The sequence below is a fragment of the Elephas maximus genome, chromosome X, assembly GCF_024166365.1.
Source record: "Elephas maximus indicus isolate mEleMax1 chromosome X, mEleMax1 primary haplotype, whole genome shotgun sequence".
In the NCBI taxonomy this organism is placed as follows: domain Eukaryota; kingdom Metazoa; phylum Chordata; class Mammalia; order Proboscidea; family Elephantidae; genus Elephas; species Elephas maximus.
Window position 1 is genome coordinate 177,829,533 of NC_064846.1, and position 22,559 is coordinate 177,852,091.

The 22,559-nt window shown below is 43.7% G+C and overlaps 1 protein-coding gene across 1 annotated transcript in view; it reads right to left on the minus strand.

Annotated features, from left to right (window-relative positions):
* The window catches only part of ARSF (arylsulfatase F), a 34,399-nt gene extending 13,001 nt beyond the window's left edge, over positions 1-21,398 (minus strand). Inside the window, exons 1-6 of the mRNA XM_049871573.1 lie at positions 21,388-21,398; positions 19,554-19,703; positions 18,053-18,174; positions 16,126-16,248; positions 13,655-14,078; positions 9,552-9,688 (exon numbers count right to left, since the gene is read on the minus strand). Coding sequence (XP_049727530.1) covers positions 9,552-9,688; positions 13,655-14,078; positions 16,126-16,248; positions 18,053-18,174; positions 19,554-19,703; positions 21,388-21,398 — 967 coding nt within the window. The remainder of the gene's footprint in view (positions 1-9,551; positions 9,689-13,654; positions 14,079-16,125; positions 16,249-18,052; positions 18,175-19,553; positions 19,704-21,387) is intronic.
* Between the last annotated feature and the right edge of the window lie 1,161 nt (positions 21,399-22,559).

Genomic DNA, 22,559 nt, shown 5'->3' on the forward strand with positions numbered 1-22,559 from the left:
ACCGGCTGGTGGGTTCGAATACTGCCAACCTTTTGGTGAGTAGGTGAGTGTAAAGAGGGGCCTGGTACATTATTCAATATTTTTCAACCATAAAGAGAAATGAAGCCTTGATACATGCCACCACATGGATGAACCTTGAAGAACATAAGGCTGAATGAAAGAAGCCAGACACGAAAGTCCACATATCTTACGATTCTATGTTAAAAGCCCAGGAGAGGCAAACCCATAGACACTGAAAGCAGACAGTCAGGAGGAGGTGGATAATGGAGATCGACCGTTTAATGAGTTGTTGTTGTATGCTGCCAAGTCAATTCTGACTCCTAGACACAGCATGTGACAGAGTAGAACTGCCCCATAGGGTTTATGGAAGCAGATCTCCAGGTCTTTCTTCCACAGAACCTCTGTAGGTTTGAACCGCTAACATTTTGGTTAGCAGCAGAGTACTTATTCATTGCGCCACTCTATGCCCATTGCCATCAAGTCGATTCTGAGTCATAGCGACCCTACAGGACAGAGTAACACTGCCCCATATGGTTTCCAAGGAGTGCAGGTAGCTTTGAACTGCTGACCTTTTTTGGTTAGCAGTTGAGCTCTTAACCACTGTGTTGCCAGGACTTGATTGCACCATTAGGAGCCCTTCTAAGTGTTACGTTAAAAATGTTTGCGGAGGTGGGGCCAAAATGGCTGACTAAGTAGAAGCTACCTCGGATCCCTCTTGCAACAAAGACTCAGAAAAACAAGTGAATCGATCACATACAAGACAATCTACGAACCCTGACCATCAAACACAGATCTAAGAGTTGATCTGAGTGACAGGTGAGCGAAAAGCTGTGCCCTGAACCAGCGACTGCTTCTGGAACCTGCGACCCACCCCACAGCCTTGAGCCCTCGCGGTTCCCTGGTGCTGAGTGGAAGGGCTGATAGCGGCTTGCTGAGGCGAGGCAGGCATGGGACACAGCCCTAACCCCTAACGCCCTGGGGTAACCTCCATAGAGACTCAGCCAGCACAAGTAGGCTGCACACCGACATGGCAAATGAGAGAACGAGCAACCACGGGGAAGTAGCGACTGTTTTCGGAGCCTGGAGCCAGTGTCCCAGTCAGAAAACCTTGGCACCAGGCTTTGGACTGGGCGCAAGGGAGTTGACCATGGCATCCTGAGACAGCACAAACACAGGACGCAGCCCTAGCTCCCTGAAGTAACCTCGGGGGGAGCCCAGCCAGTGCACACAGGCAGCGCAGCGACGCAGCTGACAGGAGGAGAAGTCACTAGCAGGCAGTGACTGGTTTTGGAGCCAGGAGTGCAGCATCCCAGCTGGGGAACCTTGGCACTGGGCTTTGGACTGGGAGTGGAGGAACTGACCACGGCTTCGGAGACAGGACATGCACAGGACGCTGGCCTGACCCTTGGGGGCAATCTTGACCCAGCCAATGAACACAGGCTACACAACCCTCGGGAATCTCAGATAAAACAGTCCTCACCAAGCAAGATAAGTAACTTTGTCTATATTCCAGGGTGCTACTCTCTCCTATCTATCTGATCCCTCCCCTCCTCTTCCCAGGCGGCTTCATTAACATTGGAATTTCCTCAGCCAGAGAGTGAAGTGCTCTGTGATTTTTTGTTTGTTTTGTCTTTTCCTAACCCATTCTCCTGGCCTGAGAGAAGCAGCTACAAAAACCCCAGGGACCAAGAATCCTTCCCTGACTTCCCAAAATTGGACTAAAAATACAGAACCAGATCCAGCCAAGCATATGAGATCCACAGTCTTGGGCTTTCATCCCTACAGGGAATAAGGAGGCTATTATAATGCAAAGGCAATTCTGATGTGATCTGACTGTCATTGTTTTAGCAGATTACTGGAAAGACAAGTTTCCCAGGTCTGATATCTCTACCTATTAAACAGAGCCCTCATTGACCCACGACGGGGAACTGAGGGCTGAAGCTCCACCAAAACCACCAAACCTCCTGCCATAGGGGTCTGAGGATAGTGACATCTACCAATCTGTAGAGGTACATGCATTGGGTGCCTAACGTACAGCTTCAGAGCCTACCCACCAAAGTGCTTTAGGAATAGAGACACACCTACCTCACTGGCACTTGGAGGAAGCCTGTCAGCATCCTGCCCGCCCCCCCCGGAATGTGACCCCCTGCTGCTACTAGAATCTGGTGCACACAACTAACACCACTACTCTTCTAAGCGAATAGGTGACAGTCTACACCACACACTTGATGACCCCAAATCAGATTCTACTCAAGAATAGTAAATGGACTCTTTCGCTTATATTTCTGGTAACGGCCCAAACCAGCTGGTAAGAGGACATAAGTGATTCAAAGGCTACAACAATCAAGACAGCGCAATCTAGTAGCCCAGCTATGTATATTGAAAGAAAACGAAACAATATAAGAGAAAATATAAAATAAATCATTACAATATCTTATAGATGGCTCGGAGACAGCAATTGATATCAAACCACATAAAGAAGCAGACCATGATTGCTTCTACAACTCCCCAAATTAAAGAATCAAAATCTTTCCCAAATGAAGATACAGTCCTGGAATTGATAGATGCAGAATATAAAAAACTAGTTTACAGGATGCTTCAAGACATCAGGGATGACCTCAGAAATGAAATAAGGCAATCTACAGAAAAAGCCAAGGAACACACTGATAAAGCAGTTGAAGAAATCAAAAAGATTATTCAAGAACATAGTGGAAAAATTGATAAGCTACAAGAATCCACAGAGAGACATCATTCAGAAATCCAAAAGATTAACAGTCAAATTACAGAATTAGACAACTCAACAGGAAGTCAGAGGAGCAGAATGGAGCAACTGGAATGCAGAGTGGGGGAGCTGGAGGATAAGGCAATTGACACCAATATGGTTGAAGAAAAATCAGATAAAAGAACTTTAAAAAAGGAAGAAACCCTAAGAATCATGTGGGACTCTATCAAGAAGAGTAACTTGCATGGGATTGGAGCTCCAGAACAGGGAGGGAGAACAGAAAATACAGAGAGAATAGTTGAAGATCTGTTGGCAGAAAACTTCCCTGACATCATGAAAGACGAAAGGATATCTATCCAAGACGCTCATCGAACCCCATAGAAGATTGATCCAAAAAGAAAATCACCAAGACATATTATCATCAAACTTGCCAAAACCGAAGATAAAGAGAACATTTTAAAAGCAGCCAGGGAGAAAAGAAAGGTCTCCTACAAAGGAGAATCAATAAGAATAAGTTCAGACTACTCAGCAGAAACCATGCAGTCAAGAAGGCAATGGGATGACATATATAGAGCACTGAAGGAGAAAAACTGCCAGCCAAGGATCGTATATCCAGCAAAACTCTCTCTCAAACATGAAATTAAAACATTTACAGATAAACACAAGCTTAGAGAATTTGCAAAAACCAAACCAAAGCTACAAGAAATACTAAAGGAAATTGGTCAGAAAATCAATAATATCAGATACTGACACAACACAAGGTCGCAGAACAGAACATCCTGATATCAACTCATATAGGGAAATCACAAAAACAAGTTAAGATTAATTCTAAAAAGAAAAAAATGCTCAAAACAGGGAATCATTGAAGTCATTATGTAAAAGATCACGATAATCAAAAAGAGGGACTAAATACAGGAGGCATAGAACTGCCATATGGAGAGGAAAACAAGGCGATACAGGATGATACAAGTTAGGTTTTTACTTAGAAAAATGGGGTAAATATTAAGGTAACCACAAAGAGGTATAACAACTCCATAACTCAAAATAAAAACCAAGAAAAACATAACGACTCAGCAAACATAAATTCAACTACTATGAAAATGAGGAACACACAATTTACAAAGAAAAACGTCTCAGCACAAAAAAGTGGAAAAATGAAATTGTCAACAACACATACAAAAAGGCATCAAAACGACAGCACTAAACACATACTTATCTATAATTACACTGAATGTAAATGGACTAAACCCACCAGTAAAGAGACAGAGAGTCTCAGACTGGATAAAGAAACACTATCCATCTATGTGCTGCCTACAAGAGATACATCTTAGACTTAGAGACACAAACAAACTAAAACTCAAAGGATGGAAAAAAAAATATCAAGCGAACAACAAGCAAAAAAGAGCAGGAGTAGCAATATTAATTTCTGACAAAATAGACTTTAAAGTTAAATCCACCACAAAGGATAAAGAAAGACACTACATAATCATTAAAGGGACAATTGGCCAGGAAGATATAACCATATTAAATATTTATGCACCCAATGACAGGGCCGCAAGGCACATAAAACAAACTTTAACAGAACTGAAAAGTGAGATAGACACCTCCACAATTATAGTAGGAGACTTCAATACACCACTTTTGGAGAAGGACAGGACTTCCAGTAAGAAGCTCAATAGAGACACGGAAGACCTAATTGCTACAATCAACCAACATGACCTCATAGACCTATACAAAACCCTCCACCCAACAGCTGCAAAGTATACTTTTTTTTCTAGTGCACATGGAACGTTCTCTAGAATAGATCACATATTAGGTCATAAAACAAACCTTTGCAGAATCCAAAACATTGAAATATTACAAAGCATCTTCTCAGACCACAAGGCCATAAAAGTGGAAATCAATAACAGAAAAATCAGGGAAAAGAAATCAAATACTTGGAAACTGAACGATACCCTGCTCAAAAAAGACTGGGTTATAGAAGACATTAAGGAAGGAATAAAGAAATTCATAGAATGCAATGAGAACGAAAACACTTCCTATCAAAACTTCTGGGACACAGCAAAAGCAGTGCTCAGAGGTCAATTTATATCGATAAATGCACACATACAAAAAGAAGAAAGAGCCAAAATCAGAGAACTGTCCCTACAACTTGAACAAATAGAAAGGGAGCAACAAAAGAATCCATCGGGCACCAGAAGAAAACAAATAATAAAAATTAGGGCTGAACTAAATGAATTAAAAAAAAAAATGAATTACAGAACAGAAAAACAATTGAAAGAATTAACAAAGCCAAAAGCTGGTTCTTTGAAAAAAATTGACAAAATTGATAAACTGTTGGCCAGACTGACGAAAGAAATACAGGAAAGGAAACAAATAATCTGAATAAGAAACGAGATGGGCCACATCACAACAGACCCAACTGAAATTAAAAGAATCATATCAGATTATTAGGAAAAATTGTACTCTAACAAATTTGCAAACCTAGAGGAAATGGATGAATTCCTAGAAAAACACTACCTACCTAAACTAACACATTCAGAAGTAGAACAACTAAATAGACCCATAACAAAAAAAGAGATTGAAACGGTAATCAAAAAACTCCCAACGAAAAAAAGCCCTGGCCCGGACAGCTTCACTGCAGAGTTCTACCAAACTTTCAGAGAAGAGTTAACACCACTACTATTAAAGGTATTTCAAAGCATGGAAAATGGTGGAATACTACCTAACTCATTCTATGAAGCCACCATATCCCTGATACCAAAACCAGGTAAAGACACCACAAAAAAAGAAAATTACAGACCTATATCCCTCATGAACATTGGTGCAAAAATCCCCAGCAAAATTCTAGCCAATAGAATTCAACAACATATCAAAAAAATAATCCACCACAACCAAGTGGGATTTATACCAGGTATGCAAGGCTGGTTTAAAATTAGAAAAACCATCGATGTAATCCACCATATAAATAAAACAAAAGACAAAAAAACACATGATCTTATCAATTGATGCAGAAAAGGCATTTGACAAAGTCCAACACCCATTCATGATAAAAACTCTCAGCAAAATAGGAATTGAAGGAAAATTCCTCAGCATAATAAAGGGCGTCTATATAAAAAATAAAAATAAAAAATTCTTTTTTTTATATACAAAGCTAACAGCCAACATCATTCTAAATGGAGAGAGCCTGAAAGCATTTCCCTTGAGAGCGGGAACCAGACAAGGATGCCCTTTATCACCGCTCTTATTCAACATTGTGCTAGAGGTCCTAGCCAGGGCAATTAGGCTAGACAAAGAAATAAGGGCATCCAGATTGGCAAGGAAGAAGTAAAATTACCTTTATTTGCAGATGACATGATCTTATACACAGAAAACCCTAAGGAATCCTCCAGAAAACTACTGAAACTAATAGAAGAGTTTGGCAGAGTCTCAGGTTATAAAATAAACACACAAAAACCACTTGGATTCCTCTACATCAACAAAAAGAACATCAAAGAGGAAATCACCAAATCAATACCATTCACAGTAGCCCCCAAGAAGATAAAATACTTACGAATAAATCTTACCAAAGATGTAAAAGACCTATACAAAGAAAACTACAAAGTACTAGTGCAAGAAACTGAAAAGGACCTACTTAAGTGGAAAAACATACCTTGCTCATGGATAGGAAGACAACATAGTAAAGATGTCTATTCTACCAAAAGCCATCTATACATACAATGCACTTCCGATCCAAATTCCAATGACATTTTTTTAAGTGATGGAGAAACAAATCACCAACTTCATATAGAAGGGAAAGAAGCCCCGGATAAGCAAAGCATTACTGAAAAAGAAGAAGAAAGTGGGAGGCCTTACTCCACCTGATTTTAGAACCTATTATACAGCCACAGTAGTCAAAACAGCCTGGTACTGGTACAACAACAGGCACATAGACCAGTGGAACAGAATTGAGAACCCAGATATAAATCCATCCACATTTGAGCAGCTGATATTTGACAAAGGCCCAGTGTCAGTTAATTGGGGAAAAGATAGTCTTTTTAACAAATGGTGCTGGCATAACTGGATATCCATTTGCAAAAAAATGAAACAGGACCCATACCTCACACCATGCACAAAAACTAACTCCAAGTGGATCAAAGACCTAAACATAAAGACTAAAACGATAAAGATCATGGAAGAAAAAATTGGGACAACCCTAGGAGCCCTAATACAAGGCATAAACAGAATACAAAACATTACCAAAAATGATGAAGAGAAACCAGATAACTGGGAGCTCCTAAAAATCAAACACCTATGCTCATCTAAAGACTTCACCAAAAGAGTAAAAAGACCACCTACAGACTGGGAAAGAATTTTCAGTTATGATATCTCCGACCAGCGCCTGATCTCTAAAATCTACATGATTCTGTCAAAACTCAACCACAAAAAGACAAACAACCCAGTCAAAAAGTGGGCAAAGGATATGAACACGCACTTCACTAAAGAAGATATTCAGGCAGCTAACAGACACATGTGAAAATGCTCTCAATTATTAGCCATTAGAGAAATGCAAATTAAAACTACAATGAGATTCCACCTCACTCCAACAAGGCTGGCATTAATCCAAAACACACAAAATCATAAATGTTGGAGAGGCTGCGGAGAGATTGGAACTCTTATACACTGCTGGTGGGAATGTAAAATGGTACAACCACTTTGGAAATCTATCTGGCGTTTTCTTAAAAAGTTAGAAATAGAACTACCATACAACCCAGAAATCCCACTCCTCAGAATATACCCTAGAGAAACAAGAGCCTTCACACAAACAGATATATGCACACCCATGCTTACTGCAGCTCTGTTTACAATAGCAAAAAGCTGGAAGCAACCAAGGTGTCCATCAACGGATGAATGGGTAAATAAATTGTGGTATATTCACACAATGGACTACTACACATCGATAAAGAACAGTGACGAATCTGTCAAACATTTCATAACATGGAGGAACCTGGAAGGCATTATGCTGAGCGAAATCAGTCAGAGGCAAAAGGACAAATATTGTATAAGACCACTATTATAAGATCTTGAGAAATAGTATAAACTGAGAAGAACACATACTTTTGTGGTTACGAGGCGGGGAGGGAGGGAGGGAGGGAGAGGGATTTTTACTGATTAATTAGCAGATAAGAACTGCTTTAGGTGAAGGGAAGGACAACACTCAATACATGGAAGGTCAGCTCAACTGGACTGGACTGGACCAAAAGCAAAGAAGTTTCCGGGATAAAATGAATACTTCAAAGGTCAGCGGAGCAAGGGCGGGGGTTTGGGAACCATGGTTTAAGGGGATTTCTAAGTCAATTGGCAAAATAATTCTATTATGAACACATTCTGCATCCCACTTTGAAATGTGGCATCTGGGGTCTTAAAAGCTAACAAGCGGCCATCTAAGATGCATCAATTGGTCTCAACCCACCTGGAGCAAAGGAAAATGAAGAACACCAAGGTCACACGACAATTAAGAGCCCAAGAGACAGAAAGGGCCACATGAACCAGAGACCTACATCATCCTGAGACCAGAAGAACTAGTTGGTGCCCGGCCACAACCGATGACTGCCCTGACAGGAAACACAACAGAGAACCCCTGAGGGAGCAGGAGATCAGTGGGATGCAGACCCCAAATTCTCATAAAAAGACCAGACTTAATGGTCTGGCTGAGACTAGAGGAATCCCGGCGGTCATGGTCCCCAAACCTTCTGTTGGCCCAGGACGGGAACCATCCCCGAAGACAACTCATCAGACATGGAAGGGACTGGACAGTGGGTAGGAGAGAGATGCTGACGAAGAGTGAGCTAATGATATCAGGTGGACACTTGAGACTGTGTTGGCATCTCCTGTCTGGAGGGGGGATGGGAGGATAGAGAGAGTTGGAAGCTGGCAAAATTGTCACGAAAGGAGAGACTGGAAGGAGGGAGCTGGCTGACTCATGAGGGGGAGAGTAAGTGGGAGTATGGGGTAAGGTGTATATAAGTTTATACGTGAGAGTCTGACTTGATTTGTGAACTTTCACTTAAAGCACAATAAAAATTATTTTAAAAAAAATGTTTGTTCTAGAGGTGCCATAGTTGCAAGCACTGTTCTGTGAAAAGCCAGTAAGCAGCACCTCTCAGTGACTCACAGCGCCTCCATGGGTGTCAGAGCAGAACTGTGCCCCATAGGGTTCTCAAAAGTTCGGGTTTTAGAAGGAGATCACCAGGCCTTTCTTCCGAAGCACCTCTGGGTGGACTTGAACCTCCAACCTTTCACTTAGCAGCCAAAGAAATTAACTATTTACACCACCCAGGGGCTCCTATTGTGGTCTCAGCTGACCTTTCTTTCTTGTAAAAATGCATTAACCGAAAGAGAATCTATGTAACGTTCTTGTTATCATTATTGCTGCCATCATTCCTGTCGTTACTCAATAGTAGTGAAACTCTATAGTACCTGGCTAAACGCTTCCACCTGGGACTTCATTGACATCTAAGGTCAACACTCGCCTAAGCCTGTTGCCATCAAGTCGATTCTGACTCAAGGCGACCCCGTACGACAGAGTAAAACTGCTCTGTGGGGTTTTCTTGGCTGTAATCTTTAGGGAAGGCATTCACCAGGCCTTTCCTCCTTGGTGCGTCTGAGTGGGTTCGAACCACCAACCTTTTGGTGAGTAGAGTACGCCACCCAGATCAACCCAGCCTGGTGGGAACCACTCTCTTCCATGTTCAGAGGACTGCACCCACTTCCCTGTTACAGGTTAACAAAGGCATTTCCTGGGTGTCACGAACTGGCAACGCACCAGGGTGCTTTGTGCTCCACTCACCCACCATGGCGTCCATCTCCTGCACGTTGTCTCCGTACAAACCGTGCTGGCTGGTGCCGATGAAGTCCTCCGTGGTGGGGAGAGGGATGTGGACATGGAGGAAGGAGAAATACAGAAGGAAGGGCCCCCTACGGTTCCTAGAGAGACACCAAAGGCATTGCTCGAGGGTTTTCCAAACCCCAAAATGTGGATAACACCTTCTCGGACCCCTTGTCCCACATGGGCACTGTCCCATTCCTTCTACTCTTTACCTGGTGGGCAGAAGGAACGCTCCTGGGATGCAGCAGCTGTAAGACGTCCCCCTGGCCACAGACTCTTCCAGGGTTCCCCATAGCCTGGAATGCTCCCCCCACTTTGGAGTGATGTTACCTGTTGTGGATTGGATTGAGTCCGCCCCAAAAAATATATAGGGAAGTGGTTAAGAGCTCGGGCTGCTAACTGAAAGATCAGCAGTTCAAATCCACCAGGCACTCCTTGGAAACCCTACAGGGCAGTTCTATAGGGTCGCTATGAGTCGGAATCGGCCCCAGGGCATACAACCACAACAAAAAGAAAACACGTGCTGGAGTCCTAACCCCTATACCTTTGGAGAGCCCTGGTGGTGCAAGAGAAGTGGCAGTCTGCTTCCATAAAGGAAACCCTATGAGGCAGTTCTACCTTGTCCTGTAGGATAGCCATGAGTTGGAAGTGACTCAATGGCAACAGGTTTCATATTTATGAAAGCAGATTTCCAGGCCTTTCTTCCATGGCACCTCTCGGCGGGTTTGAACTGCCAACCTTAAAGTTAGTAGCTGAGCACTTAACTGTTTGCAGCACCACCACCCAGGGACCCATGTACCAACTAGAGGGTGATGAAGCTCATTCCCTTGGCAAGCTTCAAGCCACTATGTTCCAGAAGCACCAGGCTCTCTCAGCTTTATAACAATGGCCGATTTTCACATCACCCTACGACTACCCGGGAAACCCTGGTGGCGCAGTGGTTAAGAGCTACGTTTGCTAACCAGAAGGTCGGCAGTTTGAATCCACCAGGCACTCCTTGGAAACACTATGGGGTCGTTCTACTCTGTCTTATAGGGTTGCTAAAAGTCAGAATTGACTCGACGGCAACGGGTTTGGTTTTTTTTTTTTTTTAATGACTGCACTTATACCCCTTGTTCAAAGAGAAGATTTTTTATTTTAATTTCCCAAGTAGATTTTTTTCCCCACAGGGAGAAAATGTAACGGTTAATGTATTCTATTGCCTAATTCCCTGGCAAACATATTTGTTATCATAAATTCATACGCTGACAACTGATAAAGCCCAGTTTCACCAGTTTGGCAGGGGTGGATATGCCTGTCTCCGATCTGATTAAATACAAAAGTCAGGGCCAATATCTTAATAATAAGGAAGTAAACAAGAACGAACAAATCTCTTTTGGAAGAAGTACAACCAGATAGCTCCTTAGAAGCAAGGATGGCTGGCGAGACTCCATCTCACATACTTTAGACATGCTATCAAGAAGGATCAGTCCCTGGAGAAGGACAAAATGCTTGCCAAAGTAGAGGGTCAGTGAAAAAGAGGAAGACCCTCAACGCGATGGATTGACACAGTGGCTACAAAAGTGGGCTGAAGCATACCAACGATTGTGAGGATGGCTCAGGGCCGGGTAGTGTTTCATTCTGCTGTGCATAGGGTTGCTATGAGTCGGAACCGACTAGATGGCACCTAACAACAACGAACGAGATACCAGCTTTTCAGATATTATCTGGAGAGTGGTAGTCCAAAACACTTCGTATTCTTGTCTAGTCCTAATTAGTACAGTGTTTGGAAAGATTTCTTTTTTTTTCCCACCCACTGCCCACTCTCAGGCTTCTCTTGGTTTCCCAGAATAATGCCTATTGAAACTCCTACCTTATTCTGTTGTTTTTTAAGCTGTGATGTGCCCTGTATCCTTAGCAAGAGACCAAGGGAAACATCAGAGTCTTTTTGTTTTTTTTATAATACTTTGAGCCATTTTTACATTTAAATGATGTAGAAAATGGGTGCAAATACAATACATTTGCTTCGAATATTGCCAGGCTGTTGGTTTTTTGTTAAGTGTTTTTTTTTTCAAGTGTGGCTTTTGACCTAAATTGGTTAGATAACCACATAGACCCAGCTTACTTTGATTTTTTAAACTTTTCAGAGACAGTTATATAACCACTCTTTGTATGTCTCCACACACAATTTCTTTCTTTTTTTCCTCACCCTGCCCTCTTTTTGTTGAGTTTCCTCTTCTGATCCTTTTATAAACAATTCAACACACATATAAATGACACCAGAGAAATACGCCCTCTAGCTCCTCTGAACGCTGGGATAACAAAGAACATAGTCTCATTTCATTCCTCATTGAGAAAAATGTTTTAGAAATAACTTTTTTTTGTCCTTATTAGGCTTTTCACTATGATCCAAGAGGAGAAAACTGAAATTGTCTGCAATTCTTCCTCTCAAGAAAAATGACTGTTTTGAACATATTAGTGTTGACGTGTTAGCCTAGGCTCTTACGTGCTGAGAGATTCCATTTCCCAGCTCAACTTTCTTCAGATTATCAACCTTTATTATCTATTTAGGTATTTATTTATTTAGCCCCCTTACTGAATTTGATTTTATTAAGGAATTTGGCCAAACTTCTTTTTATACCAAAAAACCAAACCTGTTGCCGTTGAGTCGACCCCGACTCATAACGACCCTATAGGACAGAGTAGAACTGCCCCATAGGGTTTCCAAGGAGTAGCTGGTGGGTTCGAACTGCCAAAATTTTGGTTAGCAGCCGACCGCTTAACCACTGCACCACCAGGGCTCCTGTTTTTATACAGACACACGTATTTGTGTTACGTTCCCTGCTTCATTTGTCATTCTCTCAGCAAAATATTCTGTATTTAGAAATGCCAACTTCCTATAGGTTACTTATATGTTTTTGAACGTGGTGAATATTATACCCATTGTATATGTATGGCATTATATATACGCATTGCCTTTGAGTCAATTTCGACTCATAGCAACCCCGTGCGATGTAGTTGAACTGCCCCACAGGGTTTCCTAGGCTGTCATCTTTACAGGGGAGCCCTAGTAGTGGAGTAGTTAAGCACTCAGCTGCTAACCAAAAGGTCACTAACCGCTCCTTGGAAACCCTCTGGGGGCAGTTCTACCCTGTCCTATAGGTTCTCTATGAGTCGGAATTGACTCGACAGCAACAGATTTGGTTATTTTGGGATCTTTACAGGAGCAGATCACCGGCTCTTTCTCCTGTGCAGCTGCTGATAGGTTTAAACTGCCAACCTTTCAGTTAACAGCTGGGTGCTTAACCAGTGTGCCACCAGGGCTCTCTCTCTATGTATATATGTAAAACATACATATGTTATATATAATATGCATATTTTAAAAACTTGCCGTTTCAACAATTTTCACGTGTAAAATTCAGTGGCATTGATTATATATACATATATGTTATATATATGTATATAACAAAAATTTGCCATTTCAACAATTTTCACATGTACAATTCAGTGACATTAATTACTTTCATCGTGTTGTTCAACCGTCACAACTATCCGCTTCCAAATAAAGAAAATACTAAGAAACTAAACCAGTTGTGTTGAGTCAAGCTCAACTCATGGCAACCCTACATGTATTTGAGTAGAACTGTGCTCCACAGGGTTGTCAGTGGCTGATTTTTCACAAGTCAGTCACCAAGGCTTTCTTCCAAGGTGCCTCTGGGTGGACTTGAACCTCTAACCTTTTGGACCGTAGTTGAATGTGTTCATCATTTGCACCAGCCTGGGACAACTCCTTGGAATTAAACCAGTTGCCGTCGAGTAGATTCTGACTCACAGTGACCCCACGTGCATCAGAGTAGAACTGTGTGTCATAGGGTTTTTTCTATGGCTGATTTTCCCCAAATAGATTGCAGGCCTTTCTTTCGAGGTGCCTCTGGGTAGACTTGAACCATCAATCTTTTGGTTAGCTTCCAAGAGGCTTAAGCATTTCCACCACCCAGGGACTACTCAGCATAAATACTCATCCTATATCATCATTTCATGCATTTAAAATAAATACATATATATATATATATGTAGATTGTTACCTTTCTATAAATGAAATTGCCTCCTGAACCATTATGGACCCAGCTCTCTCCGCCTTCATGGGCTGCTCTGTGATCTCCTGTCCACGCATGAGGATGCAATCCCAGTAAAGGCCAGACGTGAAGCTGGAGAACCAGGAGTAGGCCATAAGGAAGAGGAACAAGTTCATGGCCAGGATGAAGGGCCAGGGGACAGAGATCCAGCCACTCAGCTTCCCAATGGCCAGGGTGAGTACAGCCAGGGCGACCAGCTGCACGCACTGCCAGAGCTTGCTCCCGATGGCCAGCTCCGTGTCTTGCGAGGGGTCCGGCCAGCAAGGTTCATACAGGGTGTATGGCATGCCATAGTAGTAATCGAACCCATAATGATATGGATGGTGGCAGTAGTCACTCCGGAAGTGACAGTTCAAGCCTTGGTGCCATTTGCCTGAAATTAAACACACACACACCAAAAAAAAAAAAACATAATTTATTCTCATGTTACAACGAACACGTTAACCACTCTTCACTGGAAACAATCCACTGATTGCAAACAACAAATAACAGATTTTTCCATTTGGTTGAAAATCTGACTCATGTGTCATCATTGCTGGGTGCCGTCCAGTCGATTTCTACTCCTAGTGACCCTGCGCCACAGAGTAGAACTGCCCCACAGGGTTTCCTAGGCTGTACTCTTTATGGGAGCAGATTGGCAGGTCTTTCTTCCGTGGAGCTGTTGGTGGGTTTGAACCGCCGACCTTTCAGTTAGCAGCTGAGTGCGTAACCAGTGCACCACAAGGGCACCTTGAGTTATCTGTAGCCTCACTTATTTGCTTTTCCTTAGTTGGCAGAAAAGTTTTCTGTTCAGATCTGATTGTGAATGACCACACAGGGTGGAAAATACAGGGAGGGGACTACAACTGTCAGCTTGTAGCAAGGGTATGAACTAAGCACTTCCTCAGAGAGGACAGGGTCACAGCCAGGAAGACAGACAAGTGATACAGGAGAGGCAAGGCAGAAAGGTAGATGTGTGATGGATGGATGGATGGATGGATGGATGGATGGATGGATGGATGGATGGATGGATGGATGGATGGATGGATGGATGGATGGATGGATGATAGATAAATAGACAGATGATAGGTACATAAATGATAAGCAGATAGATGATGGAGGGATGAATAGATAAATGATGGGCATAAAATAAATGACAGATAGATGACAGATAAGTAGATAGATTGATAAATGATGGATGGATGGATAGATGATGGAAATAAAATAGATGGTAGATAGATGGGTAGATAGATGATAGATAGATAGATAGATAGATAGATAGATAGATAGATAGATAGATAGATAGATAGATAGATAGATAGATAGATAGATAGATAGATAGATAGATGATAGAAGATAGACGGACAGACGGACAGACAGATAGATAGACAGATGATAGATGATAGACGGACGGACGGACAGACAGATAGATAAATGACAGATAGATGGCGGATGGATGATGGATGGATGGACAGATGTTAGACATAAAATAGATGATGGATAGATCATAGATAAGTAGACAGATTGAGAGATGTTAGATAAATGGTGGATGGATGGATAGATGTTGGATATAAAATAAATGATAGATGAAGGACAGGATAGATAGATGATACACAGACAAATAGATGATGGGTGGATGATGGATGGATGGATAGACAGATGATGGGCATAAAATAGATAATAGATGATGGGTAGATGATAGATAAGCAGATAGATTGATAGATGGTAGATGGATGGGTAGATGTTGGATATAAAATAGATGCTATATAGATACATTGACTCAACGGCACTGGGTTTTGGGATATAGATACACGAAAGACAGATGATAGATGAGAGATAGGTAGATGGATGGGTGGATAGATAGGTAGGTAGACAGATATAGATAGATGATAGAGAGGTGATAGGTAGATACATAGATACATTAACACATAGATACGTGGACACATAGATATATAGACAGACAGATAGGTAGACGATGCTGTTGTCTTGAAATGCAAGCAGCTTAGTCACAGAGAGTAAACTGTAAGGTAGCCTGTGGCAAGAGAAAGGGCAGAAGAAACAGAAGACACCACATCCCAAGACTGTGTCTCACCTGTCAGCCCCGTGCTGTACCCTTGCATCTTGAGCATCTATCTATCCATCCATCCTTCCATCATCGATCTATCATCTCTCAATCTATCTACTTATCTATCATCTATTCATCATCTATTATCTATTTTATGCCTGTCGTCCGTCCGTCCATCCATCCATCCAACCATCCGTCCATCCGTCCATCCGTCCATCCGTCCATCCATCCATCCATCCGTCCATCCGTCCATCCATCCAGTGAAAAGCTCAGACCTTTTTAAATGAAGAGTTTCCCAGTAACGAGCAAGTCAGTGACACAGCAGAGTCTGTTACTACCTCACGGTACAGGAGTAACGCTGATGACTGTGTCTCACCTATCAGCCCCGTGCTGTACCCTTGCTTCTTGAGCAAGGCTGCGAATGTCGTTTCGTTATGAGGGAGCCCCGAGGGAACGCCCAGGCTTGCGATGACCCGTGTACCTCTGTTGGAAACCATACCTAAATGCAAGGATAAGAAAATGCACAGTGAGTAGGCACTGACCGCTGAGGAGAAAGATCCGCGGTGGTTTGCCGGATGGAAGGTGGAGAGACGGTGTGCAAGGAGGGGAAAGCAATATCGTGGAGGGGGACACTGGGCTCTCCCTACAAAAATCACACCCGTCCACAATACAAGGCAAACACACGCACACCATACAGACCACTCATCACACACACACTACACACACACTTACCACACACACCACGCCAACATAGTACACACACCACACTCACACAACACACCAACACACACTCACCTGCCACACATGCACCTCACAGACACAGTCATGCACACTTCACACACTCACACACCACACACCCCACACATACACACACACTCACACATACCTCAGACTCACATACCACACTCACACCTCACACACTCACCCCCCACACACCACACATTCACACATACCACACACTCACACACACCACACACACTCACACAAGCCACACTCACACACACTTCACACACCACACACACTCACACGAACCACATGCTTATACACACGTCAACCACACACACTACTATCAGATACACACAACAGTCACAGACTAAGGCTTTGAGCAGAGCTTGTGGCATTTTTACAAGGCACCAGGACCAGCTGCCGTCAAGTCGTCGCCAACCCCCGGAGCCTCCCTGTGTGTCAGACTAGAGCTGTGCTCCTTGGCGTTTTCAGTGGCTGATTTTTTGGAAGAAGGTCGCCAGCCCTTTCTTCAGGTGCCTGTGGGTAGACTCAAACCTCCAACCTTTCAGTTAGCAGTGAACACTTCACCCTTTGCACCACCCAGGGAATATAATATAACATGGAATAACATAATGTAATATTAAAAAAAAAACAGTTTTCCTGGAGTCAACTATGACTCGTGGTGCCCCCATGTGTGTCAGAGTGAAACTGCTCCACAGAGTTTTCAGTGGCTGAGTTTTCAGAAGCAAGTCTCCAGGACTTTCTTCCACAGCAGCTCTGGGTGGACTTGAACCTCCGAGAAGCTCCAACCTTTCGGTTAGCGGCTGAATGCTTAACTGTTCGTGCTACCACCTTTACAAACATAGCCAGAACACAACTAAGGCAGGGGGTCATTTTCTTTTACTGCTTCTCTTGTCCTTTCCTCCAAGATTTGAAATGAATCCAGCTAGAAGACAGTGATGTTGTCTCCAAAGCTAAGATGTCATGATGCAACTTTTAGGAATGGTGTAGATATTTCTGTGTGGCAGCTGGAATATGTGCAGACATGTTTTATTAATTGCTCCCAGCAAGGGAGCATCTGGTTATTGTTCTCCGTGGGAAGCCGGGCTTACGCCCAGTACAAGGAGTTCAAAGTGGGTCGTTAGGTGTCGAGCCGATTTCCGACTGGCGTGATCCTGTGTGACAGAGTACAACTGCCCCATAGGGCTTCCCAGGCTGTAATTTTTATGGAAGCAGGTGGCCAGGTCTTTCTTCTGCAGAGCTGCCGGGTGTGTTCAAACCGCAGACCTCTTCGTAAGCAGCTGAGTGTTTAGCCATTGTAGCACCGGGGCTCTCTGAGGTCAGAATAAAGTCATCAAGGTGTGAGAAGATGCCACCTAGCCTCACACAGGTGGTCTTGTCTCAATTAGGAGCACATTGGTTTTGATGTTAACAGTAGTAACTGTGCAGAAATGTGTGTGCGTGTGTGTGTGTGCACATTTTTAAATTAAAACTCCTTTAAAAGTTCAGGCCACATTTAATTTCTGCCCCTCCAAAGAGGACTGCAGAGTGCTGCAGACCCTCCAGGGCTGACTCACCTGACCGGATGGGGTACCTGCCCGTGAGGAAGGCGGCCCTGCTGGGTGTGCACGTGGAGGCTGCGGACACATGCTGCAGCAGCTGGATCCCCTCACTGGCCAGGCGGTCTATGTGAGGGGTCCTGAGGAGAGAGGAGGGAAAAAGTCAGAGGGGAGGGGGCAGGGAGCAGAGGTGGGGGGGTGGGAGGAGACTCAGAGAGACAGAGACAAAGAGAGAAAAAGAAAGACAGAGAGAGGAAGAAAGAGAGATAGAGAGAAGAAGAAACAGGGAGAGAGAGACAGAGGCAGAGGGACAGAGAAGGAAGGGAGAGAAAGAGGAGACACAGAGAGAGAGGAAGGATCAGGGAGAGAGGGACAGAGAAGGAAGGGAGAGAAAAAGGAGACAGAAAGAGAATCAGAGAGAGACACAGAGAAACAGAGACAGAAAGAAAGAGAGGGAGAGAGAGACACCAAAGGAGACAGACAGACAGGCAGCAAAAGAGAGAAAGACAGGAAGAAAAAGGCAGAGAGAGATGAAGAAAGAAGGACGGAGAAGAAAGGGAGAAACAGAGGAGACAGAGAGAAGGAGGAACGGAGGGAGGAAGGGAGAGAGGAGACAGTGAGAGAAGGGCAGGGGAAGAGAGAAGAGGGGGGTAGGGGAAAGGAGAGAGAGAAAAAGAGGAAGAAAGGGAGGGAGGGAGGGAGAAGAGAGGAGACAGAGAGGGACGAGGGAAGGACAGACAGAGAGGCAGGGAGAGAGAGAGAGAGACGGAGGTGCAGAGAGAGGGAAAGGGGGAAGGGAGAGATAATAGAGGGAGAGAGATGTTTAACACACCTGTAAAATGAATGAAGCCCTGGTGGCGAAGCAATTAAGAGCTCAGCTGCTAACCACAAAGATCTGCAGTTTGAGTTATCAGCCACTCCTTGGAAACCCTGTGGGGCAGTTCTACTCTGTCCTAAATGGGTCGCTATGAGTCAGTATCGGCTCGATGGCACCCAACCACGACTACAGGTATATTCTAAGCACTTTGTGTATATGAATTCATGAGGCATAAAAGACTCATATGTGCATTCTACAGATGAGGAAACTGAGGCACAGGGAGGTTTAATGACTTGTCCAAGGCTTCATAGTCACCAAGCGTCAGAACCAAGATTTGATTCCATTCGGTCCTGCTTTTAATACCACTTGTCCCTTTAACTTCACCACCTGTCTATTTGTCATTCTGTGGTGGCTGCTAACCAAAAGGTCGGCAGTTCGAATCCACCATCTGCTCCTTGGAAACCCTATGGGGCAGTTCTACTCTGTCCTGTAGAGTTGCTACGACTCAATGGCAACGGGTTTGGTAGCTTGCGTACTATGATGCTGGGAGCTATGCCAATGGTATTTCAAATACCAGAAGAGTTACCCATGGTGTAAAAGATCCCAACCAAGCAATTTAATTTTTGCGTGTAGACACAGTCATCCCACATACCAACTTTCCAAGCCTGAGTGACAGATGAAAATAAAATGTAAAAGCCATACCTTATCGTATCGTTGCCATAGCAGCCCAGGTCACCTATCCCAAGGTCGTCAACCATAATCAAAAAGATATTAGGCTTGTCCTCAGTCGCCGTGTGTGACTGCTGAGTGTTTAGAAATAAACACACCAAGGACAGGAAGATGGAGGGGACCCTGGAACGCAATTGTGGTTTTCACTGGAAATTGTTCATCTTGATAGTTTTAGGAGCTACATTCCAACATTATCTTCCGGACACAACCAACACACCAGTTGCTGTGAAGTTGACTCTGACTCATGGCGACCCCACGCATGTCAGAGGAGAGCTGTGCTCTGGAGGGTTTTCACTAGCCGATTTTTTATTTTTTTGTACTTTAGATGAAGGTTTACAGAACAAACTAGTTTCTCGTTAAACAGTTAGTACACGTATTGTTCTGTGACATTGGTTAACAACCCCATGACCTGTCAACACTCTCCCTCCTCAACCTGGGGTTCCCTATTACCAGCTTTCCTGTCCCCTCCTGCCTTCTAGTCCTTGCCCCTGGGCCGGTGTGCCCCTTTAGTCTCGTTTTGTTCCATGGGCCTGTTCAATCTTCGGCTGAAGGGTGAACCTCGGGAGTGACTTCATTACTGAGCTAAAAGGATGTCTGGGGGTCATATGCTCAGGGTTTCTCCAGTCTCCATCAGACCAGTAAATCCAGTCTTCTTTTGTGAGTTAGAATTTTGTTCTACATTTTTCTCCAGCTCTGTCCAGGACCCTCAATTGTGATCCCTGTCAGAGCAGTCAGTGTTGGTATCTGGGCACCATCTAGTTGTACTGGACTCAGTCTGGTGGAGGTCGTGATGTGGTCCATTAGTCCTTTGGACTAATCTCTCCCTTGTGTCTTTAGTTTTCTTCATTCTCCTTGCAATAGCTGATTTTTCAGTGGTAGATCAACAGGCATTTCTCCCTAGTCTGTCTTACTCTGGAAACTCGCCTGAAACCTGTTCAACATCACAGCCACACACAAGCCTCCAGGGACAGATGGGTGGTGGCTGTGTATAAAGTGCATTGGCCAGGAATCAAACCCAGGTCTCCTGAGTGGAAGGAGAGAATTTCACCACCGAACCAACACTGCCCCTTTCCCCCTTTAAAAAGGAAAACAAACCCCTTGCTGTCGAGTCGATTCCAACTCAGCGACCTTAGAGCCCTTTATAAATGACCTGAAACAACACTAGCCCTATGGTGTTGCTAGGTTTTGCTTTAGTCATTCATCGTCCCTGGAGACTGTGAACTTTTTAAGGGTGGAAGATGTATGCCCAGGACCTTTCTGAGTGCCCAATGCCAATAGTTACAGAAATGCTTGTTGCCCGTCCACAGTTGGTTGAGTTGCTTTTACCACCTCCTGTATTTTAAAATAGTATATATGTGTCAAGGAGCCCTGGTGGTGCAATGGTTACACACTCAGCTGCTAATCTAAAGTTTTGGTGGTTCAAACTCACCCGGTGGCACTGCGGAAGAAAGACCTGGCAATCTGCTCCCATAAAGTTCACAGCCTAGAAAACCTGGTGGGGCAGCGCTACTGTGTAAGATGTGGGGTCGCTATGAGCCGGAATCAGCTCTACAGCACCGAAGAACAACAACATGTGCACTGGAAATGTACAACTTATGTTTGTATCAGTCGCCTATATCCCTCTTATTTCTTTTTATTATAGACTTACTGAGTCCACAATATCAGCGTAAACATCTGATGGACAGTTGTCTAAAGGAAGCATGACATTAACTTCCTTCATTCTGTAAAGCTGAATTTGCACGTCACAAAAATTCTCCATCAGATTCAATGTGCTCAAAATACGGATTCAGTCTATAGCTTCCCTTACCCGGCCTTCATGTTGTAGCTTCAAATAGCTCCTTTTTCTTTCTCTTTATTTTTTTGGCAAAAGATCCTGGGGGAAAAAGAAAAAAAGTAGCATGATCTTTTATCAAGTTAATATCCATCATGAAATTTTCACCGGCTTTGGGAAGCTCATCTCTATTTCCCATATTTTAAAACTGGTTTTCCAGCACTCTTCTTACGCAAACCCTATTCTTTCTTGATTTGTTTTGCCCTGGCAGCCTGTTTTTAAAGAAGGCTGCTATGTAGCCAAGTCCCTGGGCCTCCTGGCTTCCTTCAACACTGGAGTCAGTGGCCCCGTCCCTGCATCTGCCCTTCAACATCCTTGGATGACAGGATGGCTCCGGTTCCTGCTGAGACCACTGAGCCTCAGAGAGACTATGAGGAGTGGATTTGGCTTCCCAGAAAAGAAGAGGTTACCTGAATTCACCCACCTGGTTTACTTTGCATTCGTGCCAGTCTAGAAACCTCTACGAGGGGGGTTATAAGATGACTGATGGGCACATATAATGGGTGGGGTGGGGGGGGTGGATGTCTGCCAAATGACATGACAGCAAAACCCACTGCAATTAAAGGAATGCCCCTATTGGGTCAGTAACCAATTACCCACACTGCTATCTTAAAATAATGTTGAGAAGATAATACTAACCTGTCTTAGTCACCCAGTGCTGCTATAACAGAAATACCACAAGTGGATGGCTTTAACAAAGAGGAATTTATTCTCTCACAGTTTAGGAAGCTACAGTCCAAATTCAGGGCATCAGCTCTATGGGAAAGCTTTCTCTATGTGTCGGTTCGGGAGGAAGGGCCTTGTCATCAACCTTCTCTTGGTCAAGGAGCTTCTCAGAGCAGGAACCTCAGGTCCAAAGGACCCACTGTGCTCCTGGTGCTGCTTTCTTGGTGGCATGAGGTCCCTATGTCTCTCTGCTGGATCCTGTCTTTTATATCTCAGAAGAGATTGGCTCAAGACACAATCCAATCTTGTAGATTGAGTCCTACCTCATTGACATAACTGCCACTAATCCCATTTCATTAACATCCTAGAGATAGGATTTACAACACATAGGAAAGTCACATCAGATGACAAAATGGTGGACTATCACACAATACTGGGAATCGTGGCCTAGCCAAATTGATACGCATATTTTGGGGAGACAC